The 16,106-nt window shown below is 57.0% G+C and overlaps 4 protein-coding genes across 4 annotated transcripts; 3 read left to right on the top strand and 1 right to left on the bottom strand.

Annotated features, from left to right (window-relative positions):
* Positions 1-14: 14 nt before the first annotated feature.
* On the top strand, positions 15-1,849 carry PLICBS_005918 (uncharacterized protein; the record flags this gene model as incomplete). Its single annotated transcript, XM_018319649.2, has 3 exons — positions 15-108; positions 200-1,141; positions 1,200-1,849. 3 exons carry the CDS (start codon positions 15-17, stop codon positions 1,847-1,849), a joined length of 1,686 nt encoding a protein of 561 aa, XP_018182123.2.
* Positions 1,850-2,329: 480 nt separating this feature from the next.
* PLICBS_005917 (uncharacterized protein) lies at positions 2,330-4,414 on the top strand (the record flags this gene model as incomplete). Its single annotated transcript, XM_018319648.2, has 7 exons — positions 2,330-2,751; positions 2,811-2,894; positions 2,950-3,075; positions 3,139-3,619; positions 3,691-3,828; positions 3,892-4,050; positions 4,160-4,414. 7 exons carry the CDS (start codon positions 2,330-2,332, stop codon positions 4,412-4,414), a joined length of 1,665 nt encoding a protein of 554 aa, XP_018182122.1.
* Positions 4,415-4,771: 357 nt separating this feature from the next.
* Positions 4,772-12,341, bottom strand: PLICBS_005916 (phosphatidylinositol kinase-protein kinase tor1; the record flags this gene model as incomplete). Its single annotated transcript, XM_018319647.2, has 4 exons — positions 4,772-5,215; positions 5,274-9,770; positions 9,857-12,078; positions 12,251-12,341. The coding sequence occupies 4 exons, from the start codon at positions 12,339-12,341 to the stop codon at positions 4,772-4,774; spliced, it is 7,254 nt and encodes a 2,417-aa protein (XP_018182121.2).
* A 757-nt stretch (positions 12,342-13,098) lies between these two features.
* PLICBS_005915 (uncharacterized protein) lies at positions 13,099-13,908 on the top strand (the record flags this gene model as incomplete). The annotated part of the gene is made up of 1 exon (XM_018319646.2): positions 13,099-13,908. The coding sequence occupies one exon, from the start codon at positions 13,099-13,101 to the stop codon at positions 13,906-13,908; it is 810 nt and encodes a 269-aa protein (XP_018182120.2).
* Between the last annotated feature and the right edge of the window lie 2,198 nt (positions 13,909-16,106).

Genomic DNA, 16,106 nt, shown 5'->3' with positions numbered 1-16,106 from the left:
GTTGTCGTCTCACGATGCAGCAGCCACGGTCCCTGGTGCTGCTGGGCGCCATTTCTTCCGTTACCGCGGCTGCTGCGGGCAGCCTGCCGCGCGGTGTCGGCCCAGAATGTCAGTCCGCCCGTGTCCTGCACCATCCGCTCAGCTGCCGTCGAGGCGCGGTGGCCACGAAGAGCACTGCAATTGCTGACCCGCGGTGCAGTTGAGTCGTACTATGTTAGCAAAACCGAGTTCACTTGCGTTACGGATGCATCCATAAAGCTCAGCTGGGATCGAGTCAACGACAACACGTGCGATTGCCCCGACGGGTCCGACGAGCCAGGCACGGCCGCCTGTGCCTACCTCGACCCTCTCTCGCCACAGCAGCCCTTGCCCGGCTCGCCCTCTGGCAGCACGAGCACTAAGAATGCGCTCCCAGGCTTCTGGTGCGTCAACAAGGGCCACATTGGCTCTTATGTGCCCTTTGTGTACGTAAACGATGGCGTGTGCGACTACGACCTGTGCTGCGATGGCTCCGAGGAATTTGCGGGCGTTGGAGGCATAAAGTGCGAGAACCGCTGCGATGAGATCGGCAAGGAGCATCGAAAGCTGGAGGAAGAGAAACGCAAAAACATGGAGAAGGCGGAGAAGAAGAGGAAGACGATGGCCAAGGAGGCCAAGGAGCTGCGCCGACGCGTGGAGGTGCGGCTGGCAGACCACATCGACGAGATCAAGGAGCTCGAGGCCAAGAAAGCGGACCTGCAGAAGAAGCTCGCCGCTGTTGAGCTTCAGGAGAAGGGCAAGGTGGTCCGCGGCGAAGGTGGCGGAGGCAAGCTTGGCGTCCTTGTCGGCGTGGCCAAAACACGGGTCAACGAGCTGCGCAACACCCTCGACGGTGTCCTTCAGCAACGCAATCACCTGCGCGCTCAAGTCGATGAGCTGGAGACCATCCTGCGCAAGTTCAAAGAAGAGTACAATCCCAATTTCAACGACGAGGGCGTCAAGGCTGCCGTCAAGTCATTTGAGGACTACTCCGCACGCCAGGAGACGGATGTCAAGGACCAAATTCCCGACTCGGAGATTGAAGAGGTTCTCAAGGAGGACAGCGACACGATTGGCGTGAACTGGAAGGAGTTTGAGGAGCTGGGTGACGACACCGATATCCGTAAGTGCTCTGACTTGGCAGACGATTCGCCGCCTAGGCCCCTAACACCCTCTCCCAGTGTACAATTTCGAGGCGTACTTGCCAACCTTCCTTCGCAACCTGATTCACGACAAAGTCGACTCGCTGCGAGTGTGGCTTATCCAGAACGGCATGCTAGCCGACTCTGCGAAGCCTGGCTCTGAGTCGCACCTCGTCAAGGCGGCTCGCGAGGCCGTCGAGGCCGCTGACCGCGAGCTCAATGACAAGATTCGGAGCCGAGATGACGAGCAGGAGGACTTGAAGAAGGACTACGGCCCCGAAGACATCTTCCGCGCCCTCAAGGGCAAGACGGTCAGCATCGAGGCGGGCGAGTACACGTACGAGCTCACGTGGCTGGAGCGGACATCGCAGAACTCCAAGAAGGGCCACGGCAACACCAACATGGGCAACTTTGTGCGCATCGACCGCGAAATGGCCGACGACGAGGAGCGCCTCGACGGCAAGAGCCTGGGCAAGGGCGAGAGGATGGTGATGCGCTACGATAACGGACAAGGGTGCTGGAACGGACCTCAGCGACGGACGGACGTCTGGCTGGGGTGCGCGGAGAAGGAGGAGCTCTGGAGGGTCAGCGAGGCGGAGAAGTGCGTCTACAAGATGGAGGTTGGCACGCCTGCGGCGTGTGAGCCCGCAGAGGCCAAGGCGGCGCATGCCGGCAAGGACGAATTGTAAGAGGCATCATGTAGGAGAACCATGTGTAGGACTAGATGCCTTGGGCACGACGATAGCATTGATGTGGAGAGCCAGCTGAACTTGCTACGACGACCCCTCAATGGGCATCGTTTGTATTCCAGTCAACATCGTCAATGACTGTGTGTGACCCTCCCGACGTGTGTGCGGCGGCCGAGCGGGCCATGGATGTGCAAGTGCCGCGCCGGGTATAGTGGCAGCCCCGTCATGCCCCGCAGCGAACCTCACTTGGCGATCGAACCTGGCGCTGGCCTTCTCTCGCTTGTCTGCTTGAATTGCTGGTGCATTTGCGATTGCGTCGCGCTGCCTTTGCTGCGATAGAATTTCCGTCGTTTCGCGTCTCTTTCCTGGGTCGCTAGTAGCATGTCCTAGCGGCCCCATGCCAGCCTCCAGTGTTCACTTTACATCACCGCCTAGGAACCTCTCCCAGCACGTCGAGACGCAGCCGTCGCCATCGCAAAGATGAAGGCCCTGTCCACGGCCCTGCCCCCCGGCAGCCGCCGCCTCTACACACTATGCCTCCACCTCGCCGTCGGGGCATCCATATGGGGCTACAACATCGGCATCCTGTCCTCGATCCTCGTACACCCGGGCTGGAAGGCCGCGCTGGGCGGCTCGCCCTCGGCGGCGCAGCGCGGCCTCATCACGGGCATCTACTACCTCGGCACGTTCCTGTCGTACGTGCTGCTGTCGCACCCGCTGGCGGACTGGCTCGGGAGGCGGCACGCGGCGCTGGTGGGCACGCTGGTGCTGTGTCTCGGCGCGGTGGTGATGGCGAGCGTGCGGGAGGGCGGCAGCGGTGCCGTTGCGGCCATGGCCTGGGGGAGGTGGATTTGCGGCGTGGGCGTGGGTGTCGTGAGTACGACTGTGCCGCTGTATCAGAGGTAACTTGGTTTCTTGCTCTTAGGATGTAAAGGGGAGGTGAGCTAACGCGCGTGGACAGTGAGGTGTCGCCGGCCAAGGAGCGAGGCAAGTTCGTCACCATGAACCACGTCGGCTTCATCGCGGGACTGGCTACTGGCCTTTGGTAAGCTACACTGGGCTCGAGATCCTAGCCCTATTGCTAACCTTATGGCCGGTAGGGTTGGCTATGGCATGACTTTCTGGAAAGGCCCTCAGGGCGAGTTCTGGGGCTGGAGAGTGTCTATCCTCATCCAGCTGTTCCCGGCGGCCATCTTTGCCGTCGGACTGCCCTTCCTGCCCGATACGTACGTATAAATTCACTCTGAACGTTTCGATTGCCCCTATGGCTGGGCTGACAACTACCCCAGGCCGCGATGGCTCGTCGAAAAGGGCCACATGGAGCGCGCCCGCAAGGTCCTCTTCTGGCTCCGCGACGGCACCACCTCCCGCGAAGCCATCACCCACGAACTGCACGCCATCAGCGCCGACGTCGAGTCTCGCCACGCCTCCGCCTCATCCGCGTCCGCGTCGGCTTCCACCTCCATCGCCAGCTCGCCCTTCGTTGCGCTAACCCTGTCGCTCTTCCGCGAGCCCGCCCTCTTCGCGCGTCTCTGGCGCGCCTTCCTGCTGCAGTTCATGGCGCAAATGTGCGGCGCTACAGCCATGAAGTACTACCTCCCCGCGCTGCTCAAGGCGCTCGGCGTGGAGACGCGCGTCGCCCTCATGGCGGGTGCCCTGGAGATGACGCTCAAAATTGGCATGACGGTCCTGGAGATGTGGGTGATTGATCGGTTTGGCAGGAGGGCGTGCCTGGTGGGCGGCAGTCTGGTCATGGGCGTCGCCATGCTGGTATGTCAACCCCATTGGAGACACCGCAGAGCTCAAGCCAGAGTTCGGAGAGCGGCTGACTTGAGCTTCAGATCAACGGAGCGCTGCCGCTGGCGTTCCCCGGCAATGCCAACAAGGCCGCAGATGTGGTTTGCATAGTCTTCATCTTCATCTACGCCATGGGCTACAGCCTCGGCCTCGGACCTGCAGCATGGGTTTACAGCTCCGAGGTAGGGATTCACCATCGCTATTGCTTGCGAGACTTGCAGGCCGCTGACCACCTGCACTGCTAGATCTTTCCCACGTCGGTCCGCGCCCGCGGTCTCAACTTTGCCGCCTCGGGCGGTTCCATCGGCAGCATCATCGTCGCGCAGGTCTGGCCCGTCGGACTGGCGCACCTCGGCAGCGGCATCTACTTCTTCTTTATGGCCGTCAACTTCATCTGCGTGCCGGTATGTGCCCCTCCTCGCTCGAAGTTTTCCGCTTTTGTCCAGCAGCCAAACACATCGCGGGCGTCTTGTGACTTGTCTCGGTACGGGCATCGGAACTGACGATGCGCAGGTCATATGGTTGCTGTACCCGGAGACAAAGGGCCGCGCTCTCGAGGATATGGATAGCCTGTTCGGGAAAGCCACCGATTCTCAATTTCACAGCTCTGCCTACTTGCAGTTGGATGGCGCTGAGACCGGCGATGAGTGGGCGGAAGACGATGCTGGCCGTGAAGAGTCGCCGCCGGGGCAAGAGCACGAACAACGTCACGCCAGGGACAGCACGGAGCAGGAGGGAGAAGAGGACGCGCCACTGCTGGGTCGGTAGCGCGCCGTGATGACTTACGACATAAACTGGTCCGTGTATTGCATACGTCAACGCGCCAGTGGCCACCATGCTCCGGCATTCAATCATGAACATGTACACCAAAGCACAGAGCACATGAAAGTTTGGCGAATGATATAAATATAACACATAGACACGCTGTCTAGTCATGACATTACAGCCCAAGTCGTCCGTTAGACGCACCACAAGCAAATAGCAAAACCCCTGAGCTACTCCCAACGCCGTTCAACATCCACTGGATATCACAAAGTCCAGAAAGGCCGTGACCCACGCGTGACAACTCGTCTTCGAAAACAGAAAGATTGACATCAATCTGGAGAGAGGATGTTCCTCAGTGCTTCACCAGAAGCTGCACCACCCTATGTAGTGCTGGCACAGGTTCTCCAGCTTGGTGGCCTCAACGATCAGCTTGTTGACTTGGTTGATGACGTCAAGCTCTTCGTTGGCCTTGAAGTCACGACCAGTCAGCTTCTGCTGAACCCGGTCAAGCACCTCGACGGCTCTAGCGTTCTGGCTCTCGGTTTCCTGCGCTCCATTGACCATATTGCTGTCGTGAGCAGCAGAGCTGTTGGTACGCGCCCTGGTGCGAGCCACGGGCGGACCACCCGGTTCGCCATTAGCGAGCATCTCCGATGGTGCCACATCCGAGTCCAAGATGGAGTGTCGCCGAGCACGGGCTGCGGCTGGGCCGGCGAGTGCCACCTCGCGCTCGCTCTGAAAGTTGGGACCGGTCGGCGAAGCTGCGCTGGTCAGACGCCACGTGAGGAGAGGATCGTGAATGAACTAGATTCTTGTCAGCCAGGAATTCTCGATGAATCATGTAAATATCCCATAAACTTACCGCTTCCAGGACCGCCATTACGCTCTCCTTGTTTTCTCGGAGCACCCTCATAACATGCTCGCAAGTGATTCTGAAGCTGCCTTCGATGTTGCTAACCTCCATGGCGTAGGTCAACATGCGAGTGAGGCGGAAGGGCACGCGCTCGGGGTACTTTTCGCGCTTCATTGCAACCTCGAAGCAGTCACCGAAGTCGATGTGGATGATCTTGCCGGTGATCCGGTCAAGCATCAAGTTCGACGGGTGTCTGTCACCCAGGCCAAGGATGTAGCCCACCATTGACATGACGCCCAAGGACCGAGTGTAGTTGGTGCGGCGCTCGAGCCACGCTTCCGACGACTTGGACTTGAGCCACAGGACCCGGTAAAGATCTTGCCCAGTGGTGTTGTCGAGAGCATACCCAAACACCTCAACCTTTTGCATGAGCGTCAGGTTATCGTAGTCAGGCGCCATCTGCAGCATGATGCGGTGCTCAATGTTGAGCAGGATTTTGCGGCTCTCACGATACTCCCGGATCAACACATGTAGCGTATCGCTGTTGGGGACCCAGCCAAAGAGGCCGGAGTTCTGCGACAGCGGAATCGCTGGGTAGCGTTGGATGTTGAGATGGCGCTTATAACACTCGGAGTCGTTGGCGAGCAGCGTGTTGCACAAACCAAACAGTTGCATGACTCGCTCGTCCTGACGAATGTCCTCATGGCCCTTGAGCAAGAACGAGTACGACACGCCGTCGCTTCCATTGGCATTCAGCTTTCTCGGTCGCTGCTTTGAGTTGATGACACTAAAGGTCGAGTCGAAGGACATGATCCTGACAATAGGCTGTCCACTCTTGTAGGTGCCAGGCACGGCCAGGTCGAGGTTCTTGGCGGCGAGCAACTTGGGCGAGCAGTATGTGAGCTCGAGGGTCGTCACTTGCGGCAGCTGCCTGGAGATGCGCCGGAAGACCTGGTAATAAAGATCCCACGCCTGGTTCAGGTCGTTCACGTCCTTGGTCGACTCGTATTGGTGGCACCACTCCTGTGCTTCCTTGAGGTCCCGACCGAAAGCTTGGGCGAACGATATTTCTCGCAACGTCTCTGGGCCACGCTCCAGCAAATCGTGGAGCGGCTCCAGGGTTGCAAACATGCCTTCGATGTTGTGGTCGCCAAAGTAGAGACGCGACGCTTCTTCCAAGCCCTCATGCCAGAGCTCATGCCAAAGCACGGCTACACGGATAAGCTCGTGGCTCACGGTATCGGCCTGCGCGACTAGGTTCGCGCTGTGCTGGCGCATGCTGTCCATAATCTGTGCCGCTGATCTCGACCGCCGCGTGTTTTGCCAGGATTTCATGGCCACGGTCAGGGGATAAACCAGTGCTTGAGGGTGTGTTCTGCCAACGTCAGCCAGCAAGTTTTGCACAGACTGCTGAACTCGCTTGTGTGGCTGGTTGATGCGGGCAATGAGCTGTGGAATGACCTCCAGCCAGGTGTCGATGCTGACGTTGGCCACACCCTCCATGACCGCCGAGTTGACCTCCGAGCTTCCGCCATGAGTGAACCACAGCGTCAAGAGCCGTAGGGTGTCCTGAAGAGAGCTTCCCGCGGACAATGCTATCGACTTGAAGAAGCCTTGGATAGACGGAACAACATGCTCGATGATCATGGCCTGATCTGCGCGAGACAGCTGACCCTCGTTCCTTGCTGACAGCGTCTGAACGATTTCAAAGTTGGCCAAGGCCCACGCGTGCCAGGCTTTGTACCAGCGCGGGTTGTACTTTGTCGCTTGAGAGTACGATGTCAAGATCTCTTGGACTTTGGTATACTGCCAGTTGTCCTTGTCCAGCGCGATTTGCCACTCGCCCTGCCGGAGGTAGCACTTCGCGAGGAGCACGGTCTGGTCGTACAATGCGCGTTGTGTCTGTGGACTCATGACAGACTGGTCCATTTGGTTGGGGAAACCGTATTCTGTGGGAATGTTGATGTCGCTACCTGCCTGGGCAGTGAGATGCGCCTTGGCAACGTCAAGCCGGTGCGCCGTGTCGTTGGTGAATCGCTGCAGGCAATACAGTGTCCGCTCTGCGATACCCTCTCGTCGGCCGATGGGTTGCTGGCCCAATTCCCACTCGTACTTGAGCATCGCGTAAATTACTTGTGCCGGAGGACTTCGAGCAGGCGCCGAGTTCGACCGCTCGTTCTTGCTCTCGCTCCAGTACGGGATCATACTCTCCAACGGAGCCTCAGAGCCGATAAGTTGCTTGAGAGACTTTTCAGCCAGGCCCATGCGGCCTGACTTGCGACACAAGTTGGCAAATTTGATCCACATGCGCATATTCTCGGCGGGGGAGATGACGAGCGCTCTCAGTCGAAGCATGCGGTGCCAAACCTCCACGTTGCGCTGGCAACCTTGAAGTCGCGTTTCCCATGTCTTGCGCATCGTAGCCTGCTTCTTCTCATCACATTGTTTGTAAACAATGAGTTCTTCCAGTTCGGCCAACATCTGGACGCGGACCACGACTTGGTAGGCGCGATTGTACGATTCGCTGACGAGGGCGCTGAGCTCTGTGTCTAGACCCTCGCGAGCTTGCTCGATACAAGCCACTGCCTCGCGGAACTGGTTTCTGTGAAGAGCGAGGATGGCTCCGAAGAACGACCGGTCAGGCGAGTTTCGCTTGAGCGATGACAAGTAGTTGTCCATCGAATCCCATTTGCCTTGACCCCATGCAGCGGCCGTTGCTAGGGGTGCGATCATTCGCTGAACTTCAGGGGCCGAGTTGGACCAGGTGCTGCTCGTGAGGTTTGCGAGTGCATCCCATTCGCCCAGTGCGTGCAGACAGCGCATCTTACCCATGACAATGTCGATGGGTACAGGTTGGTCGTCTGGTACCTCCCGTTCACGCTTATTGTAGAATGAGAGAGCTTCCTCCCATCTTTCGAGCTTCTCAAACCAGGTCTCGCGAAGTTGAATGCCCTCCTTGTACAGCTGAGCTTTGCGCAAGATACCAATGGCGGCGTCGGATTGCTGCAGCTGATTGTTGATAACAATAAGGGCTTCGACCGCCCCGCTGCTTTGGTCTTGCAGAAACTCGAGCTCCTTGTAATGCAGTGCCTTGGCATAAGCATGGCATCTGGCGGCCTCACGACCAAGGACACGAATGTCAATGGGCAGGGCTTTGTCATCGTGCTCCATGAACTCTGCGAGGTTGAGAAGCAAGCCGAGCAGATCGGGTGGAACATTCTCCGATTTGATGGCACTCTCAATATTCTGGATGAGTTCGTCTTGGAACTGCTCATATAGCTCGCTCCAGCACGAAACAAAGGCCGAGTTGAACAACTCCCTGGCCAAAGGGAGGTAGACACTGGCCAAGCTCGCACACGCACGGAGCGCATGATTTGGCGACTCGGTCAAAAGGGTGGTGCTGAATCTTCGCAGCCATTCTTGCCAGTCTTCTTTTGTCGACTTGCCGCGGGTGTCCCACGCCGCTTTGAGGTGGATGGCATTCATCTCGAGCTTCTTAGTGCCCAGATCGGCCAACGGCGTGTCATCCAACAGATCGGCGAACCGAGATTCCGAACTCAGATCCTGTGGGAGCACCTCTCCCTTCTGCAGCTTGCTGACCAGCAATTCGTAATTCGAATGCTGAATCTGATGCTGGGTAATGACTTTGTTGACAGTACCCATGAAGTGCAAGTAGTCCTTGCCCAGCTGCTGTATCAGGGCGCAAAGGGTGTCTAGAGCGGCAGTTCGAAGCGTGGGTTCACCAACATCCAGCACGCGTGTGAGCGGGTGGATGATTTTGGCGGCGTAGTCGTTCAGATTGACCTGGCGCGAAATTTTGCCGATGGTATCGATGGCATGCTTTCGAATGAACGTGGGCTGACCCTGCTTCTCGAAAGTGCGCACAATGACGGGTATGATGAGATGCATATACTCCTCTGCACTGGCGCCGAAGACGAGAAATGCGTGAAGAACGCGCTCGGAGGGTATTCTCTTGGCTGACGAGTCCTTATGGAGTACGCCGAGCATGAGCGGGAGTATGCCTGCCAGGTAGATCTTGAATTCGCCCTCCAAAGAGCGCGAAATGGCCTCCACGAGCGACAGGATCGTGGTCTGCAGTGACGTAGACTTGTGCCAGTACTCTTGGAGAATTTCGATGATCTCTGGCAAATAGTTCCTGATGTGCTGCCGCACGATGCTGACCAGCGTTGCTAGCTGATTGAAGTAAGATTCCAGTCGCGTCGACGCCGAGGATCGGATGACAAGCAGGAATGCTGGAACAATGCGGTCCAGAAATGATACACACTCAAGGCCCAGCGTTCTGAAGATATTCATGATAGCTTCGATCACTGCGGCGTGGTGCTGTGCCAAGGAATGGTCCTTGAGAATCTGCAGAAGAGCGTTGATGACGACCGTTGGGAAGTACTCTTTGTTAGAGGGTGTCAATCCAGTCATCATAAGAGAGATGTCGGTCATCTGGTTGGACTCGACCCGTCTCTGCAACTCTGGCGTTTGCTCCTCGACTTGCTGCGATTGACAGTCAGTGGTCTGTTGCCTTCGCAGATTCCATCTCGGTCACAAAAGAAGCCGACTGCAATGGAATCAATTCTTACCTGGTGTTTGTACGGGTCCAGCGCGCCCAGGATACCCATCAGCTTGATCGTTTCCTGCCGAAGGGGCCCTCGCTGTCCTTCGGTGCGGATGATGCCTTGAAGGATTTCAAGGAGCTGTGGGTATTCGAGATACGGCTTGATCACGTATCCGGAGTTGCTTGCCAGCTGTCCGAGGGCATTGAGCGCGGCCTCACGCTTCATGTTGGAGCTCTGATCCTGCAAAGCATCCAAGATGAGAGGCATGAGTCGATCCTTGTAGGGAAGCATGTCTTCGCCGCCAACCGTGGCGAGCTCTCCGATCGCCTTCAGAATCGTTGCAGCAACAGAGGGTAACGGATCGCTGGCCTTTGGCAGCAGGACAGAGATCATTGGCTCCACGTATGGCTTGATGAGGTTCTGCGCATTTTGTACGAGGAGCGTCAATAACTTCGCGCTTTCCTCCTTGTTGCGAGCGACGTCGGAAAACTCGAGCTCCGTAAGCATCTGGATGAGCGTCTTTCGCAGTGACGGAATGACATATGCCGGATTGTAGCGGGCAAGTCGGCCTATGATCGAGATCGCTACCTCCCGAATGGAGAAGATCTCGTCGTTGAGGGCAAAGAACAGTATTCGAATGTTCTCTGCCTTGGCAAGATGCCGGTCAAACCGCTCGTCCAGAGCTGCCAGAACTGTCCTTCGTATGGTTGGTTCCGGATCCGAGACTCCGACGGTGAGCAACTTCTCTATCACGTCGCCCACAACCTGCAGGGCATGGTAGCTCGTCTGGTTTACGATAGGATCCCTGACGTAAAGCTGACAGCAAGTGAGAGCCGCTGCTTCTCTGATCTCCGGGTCCTCGTCCTCGACGTACTTGATCGCAACGTCTCGCACGAATTCGTTGAGGATGTGTCCGGAGAAGTCAAAGCTGCCGAGCGTGTTCAAGGCGAGCTTGACTTCTGAGCGCCGGTTCTCGTAGGCCTGGGGATCCTTGGCGTCCTTTGCAATTGTCGGCACCGAGGTGAGTGTATTCGGCTGTGGCGCTCCGAGCGGCTTGAATGGCTCGCCGCAAAGGACGACGCTGAGCATGTCAAGCAGTCGCTCCTGAATTGTCGGCTTCACTGGCGGGATGTAGAATGCCATGTCCACCAACGCTTGGGTCAACTTTGGCGTCAAGTCGCAGGCGAAGATGGGGTCCAAAAGAGCCTCCATGTATTTGCTCAGAGTTTGACCGACGGCGACTGCCAGGCGGCTGATGCAGTCGAACACCGGATCCACCGAGCCTCGCTTTCGAGATTGGACACTGAGACCTTCCCTCACGTAGATGAGAACGCCATCAAGGTACGGGGCGATGGCGCTCTTGACGGAATTGGCGATGTTGCCGATAGCAAGGAAGGCGTCGTTGCGCTCCTTGTCTTTCTTGAGCATGCCGGACAAATAGACCATGAACTTGTGCAACCAGGTGTGGGCAAAGTCGGCGGGTGAATAGCTCGCCAGGTCTGGAATGAGCAGGACGACAGTGTTCCTGATGCTCGGATCTCGGTGGTCCTTGTGCTTGAAGACAATGTCGCAAGCTTCTTGGTAATGCTCCTGCATATACATGCCTCCTTGCTCGAGCAGCTCCTTCAGAACAAGCAGCGAGGCGTGGATGGACTCGACGGTGTTAACTTTCAGGCCAGCCCGCGCTTCGCCGAATATCTTTCCCATCCACAGTTGCCGCATTTCTTGGTCTCGCTCTCGAATGATGCGGAAACAGGCGCTGACAGTTTCGGCGGAGGTTGTGCGAATGAGCTTGCGAGCGTCTCGCAGACCGATCCAGATCCAATCGAAGATGGTCGGGATGTACTGATACATCAAGGTCGGGGCATTTCTGGCGAGCTCCCGCAGCACCAAAACGGCGCTATATCTTCGTTCCTCCACCCGGTCGTTTTGCAGCCATTCGAGTGCTGTGTTCACCTCGGATTCGACGAGTTCGGAAATCAGAGATCCACCGGGACGGCAGAGCTTTCCCAGTGCAACGGCAGCAGGTTGCATAGGGTTTATGTCCTTTCCCCGTAGAATGGTTTTGAGGTTTTGCGTGAACCGCGTGTATTTCATCGCCACGTCGACGCCCTCAAAGTCCACCAGGGCGTCGAGGGCATAAATGCCACCCAGGCGCTCGGCCGAGTCGCTTCCATGTGTGATGAGTTGGGTGATTTTATTGTTTACTGCGTTGTAGAATCCGAGGAACTGTTCCTGATTCAGGTCTAGCCGTGCTGTTAGCTTTGTGCTGTGAACGAAGCTCGTGGGGGATGGCTGCCTACCTCGGTGACAAACGACCACCAGCTCTCTCAACTGTATCGCTGCGCGTTTGCGCGTCTCGTCTCCGGCGCTGGGGGAGTCAGAAGGCTCGCTGCCATTTAGGAGCAGAAAACCTACCGAGACCGTAGTCCTCGCGTGATGTGTTCCAGTCGCTCAAGAGCGACCTGTTGTTGTTGCGCCATCCTCCCCAACTGCCGACCTCGAGCATTTGCTCAAGGCAGCATGTAATTAGGCGTGAGGTAGGATCAAACAACTTTGCACTATTGAGCCGTCGAGTCGTGCGACTGTGGATGGCGTCGCCCGCGGTCGTCGTCGAGGGCTGTCGAGAAAGGTGGGAGTCGTGTGTTGCCCCTCGTGGTTGACGCAGGGAAAAGAAAGAATACAGGAACTAAATGGCGCGCTCGCACAAGTCGCCAGCTGCGAGGGGAGATCGCACAACCATGACACGCAGGTCTGTGCCTCAGTGTGTGCGGCGTCGTTGCTGGAAACCAGCTGGCGTTGTCGGTGGAGGAGGTGGGAAGCTGTTGGAGTTAATTGAACGCCGAGTGGCAGCATGCCAGCGTCAACGCCTGCGAGGTCAGACGCGGCCCAAGTCACCTACCTAGCTTCGGTGAGTGGGTATCACATGGGCGCCGTGTGTGCCACGGTGCGCCGCACGGTGACTCGCCCGAAATGGGTGAGTCGGGCCTAGCGAACGAGCGCTAAAGTGCGTCCTGGTATGGAGGCTGACACTGTAGGCATGGTCCGTGCACCCTTTGACTGGTCTTATCGATAACAACTTTACAACGCCCGATGAATGGCCCGGGGGCGAAGTTGACTTTCCTCGCGATCAAACGATCCATCATCACGGAGTCCTCGAATCCTCCCCAAGCACGTACCTGTCCCATCCCCCGCGCAACTGTCGATCAAACAATCAGGCGTTCAGCCACTTGCTGTCCATCGGCGAATAGGCCAATACAGGCAACATGGGCAACGATGGTGGCTCCATCCCCACCCGACGGGAACTCGTCAAGAACGCCTCTCGCGCGCCGACCGTCTCCGAACTGAAAGCAACAGCGCTCGAGTCTCTCTTACATGCGTGGACACACTGCGCGCTCAGTGGAGACACCCTCGACCTAGAATCAGTAGTTTCAGATTGGCGCGGTCGCCTTTACAACTATGAGGCTATCCTCAAGGGCCTCATGACGACAGATGAACCTGCCGAGGTCACTCCAGCATCTCTTGGCATCACCTCTCTGAGGGATGTGCAAAAGCTGAAATTCTCAAAAAGCGGCGACAAATGGGCGTGTCCCATCTCGATGAAGGAGATGGGCCCGTCGACCAAAGCAGTCTACCTGGTTCCATGCGGACACGTCTTTGCGGAGGTCGCTATCACCGAGATCCAGGAGAGCACCTGTCCAGAATGCTCAGAAGCCTTTGAGCGTGAAAACGTCGTCTCGATCCTGCCTATCACAGACAAAGAGTTTTCGCGGCTGGAGAAGAGGATAGAGGACCTGAGGGCGAAGGGTCTGACACACTCTTTGAAGAAGGACAAGTCGGAAAAGAAGAAGAAGAAGCGCAAGGGCGAAGAAATGAACGGAAATGGCGAGACGAAAGACAAGGCTAGCGAGGCAAAGCCGGCCAAGGAGCCTGATTCTAGGATCAGCGGCATCAACAACCCGATGGCGGCGTCGCTGACAGCCAAAGTTCTCGCGGAACAAGACGAGATGAACAAAAGACGCAAGGTGGCGGCGGCTGGGGTCACGTCGAGAAAAGCCGAGGTTGCTCGTAGCTGAGCATTGCCGCAATGGCCTCGTCCATTCATGTACAATACGATGTTACGAACCGATATACCCTTGCATTTATAGCCGTGGCATGTTCGTCATTGGTTTCCACCATGATCGCTCGCTGTTCCTCATTTTACATGACTAAGAATTCCCGTTCTAGGTGCCAATGTTCCTGGCCGTCTTCCAAATCGCGAAACATGGTGATCCAAACTCCGCCCGACTTTCGAGGTTCTATCAAAGTGTTTTTAATGCGTCGGCTCTCGACTATACCATACGGCGGATACATGTCGACGCCTTCCGGTGGGGGTATAACGGTTTGAACCTTGGCGTCCTCTGCTCTTTTGCATATCCGCGGCGTGGCAAGGGCGTGTGTCGTAGCCTCATCGCAATGGCCATTCATTGGGTCAATTATCAGCGGGAACATTTTGGCCATAGTCGGTGGTTGGCACAGGGGAACCCGTATATCGGTAGGAGGCGGGCTGAGATGCACACTCTGTCCTGTCGTGAAATGATCTGCACGGCCGAACCCGCGGCGATCACGTACCGAGCCAGACCGCTCACCCGGGCTCGAGTATCGCGTGTTGCCCTGTGCCTCCTCCAGCTCAATCACCCTCGTCGCAACGACAATCGACTCTTTGCCAGACCACATGTTTTCTCGGCGATTTCTCAGCTCATCACGCATCAGCAGGCTAACAGCCGCCCGTCGAAGTAAGGGGTGCCGACACTTGATTGCCATCCAATACAGCGGTGCAATGAGTTCGGTCTCGAATGTGAATGACGGAAACTGAGATCTCGCGTTGGAGCAGCTCAGTACAGCTGAGGCGTCCGTGATGATGGAGGCGAATGCTGGTGTGTGGGCGTCGTAGGCAGTCTCAAACGGCTGCAGCGCCGTAGAGATCCAGATAACAGCAGTGGTATGATATATTTGGAGCAAATTCTGGTCAGTAGCAAGAGGCCTTTTTCGCGATGCTATGAAGACCGCAAAGGCGACTCGCCAGTCTGATAAGCGGGTCAAGAGGCTTTGTTGCTCGAAAGCCAGGAGGTTGAGCTCCTCCAAGTCAGGTGATGGTGCATAGGCCGCAGGCTGACCGCGGGCTGTGAACCGCAGCCCCTCGTCCAAGAGGAGAAACAAACAGTATCTGGCATCTTCCATAGATGGAAAGGCAGAAGGGATTTCATCGACCCCTTTGAGGTGGCCGGGGATCGGGGCCGGCCGACTGCCGAAAAGAAAGCTTGTGAGGCTTAACCGCGTGTAAATCGGGACCAGGTCATCCTTTATCAGCCGAAAGTCTGGCGAGTGGGATTCCGGTATGCTGTGTAGTATCTTGCGCCCCTGGCATACGTGCAACTGGACCTCGTGGTCGCGGTCCAGCAGGAACTCAATGCAGATGAACAGCACACAAACAAGAAGTGGTATATCGGGCGCGCGTCCCTGTGCGTCCCATTTCTGGAGCGCCTGTATTGCTTTTCCGTACTCTCCATACGCAAAGGCTCTTTGTGAATCAAGATGGGAGGCCGGTTCGGTCGACGTGGCGCACTCCAGAAAGCCGCTTACGGCGAGAACCGCATGTTGCACACTCGCTTCCCGGAGACTCAGTTGCAAGACCACACCGCTCCAGAAGTCGCCTTCGCAGACACCCTGAAGCAAGTGGGCGGCGTTGCTGCGATAAAAGTCGAAAGCCCGGCGACTGCTGGAGGAATCAAGTTGGACAACAGAGACGGCATGCTGGATCGGAGCTTGGCGAGAATGCTGCAGGACGTAACCGTCGCATTTGCGACCAGTGTTGGTGCACCTGAGGCAGCTTGGCTTCGTTTCGTCGCATTTGACTTTGCGGATCCTGCGAGAATTGTGAGTTGCCGCTCAGTCAGAAAGGAACTCATTGAAACTGACTTGCACGTCACACATCCGGTGCGAACCTTGCGCGACCCCTTCCGGCCGGATGGCCTTGGTGCCTGCAGTTCGCACATGGTATCAAGACGTGCTTGGAGCCGGCTTGCACAGGAACGGGCGTTCACTCGGCACAGAGTCGGAGACACGGAAGTGTGCTGCATATTTATTGAACAGCTCTGGCCAGCTTACCAATTGGACATGTGCGAGGCAATTGATCAAAGTCCTGTTGAAAATGTACATGGCGTGTTTGGTAGGATTGCGGCTGTGCCATGGGGTTACGCGGAGATCGACGTCAGCACCAGTCCCAGTAGCGGCT

Source organism: Purpureocillium lilacinum, assembly GCF_023168085.1.
Source record: "Purpureocillium lilacinum CBS 284.36 DNA, scaffold_4, whole genome shotgun sequence".
NCBI lineage: Eukaryota > Fungi > Ascomycota > Sordariomycetes > Hypocreales > Ophiocordycipitaceae > Purpureocillium > Purpureocillium lilacinum.
The sequence above is the reverse complement of the archived record's forward strand: the minus strand, read 5'-3'. Positions and strand labels throughout refer to the sequence as shown.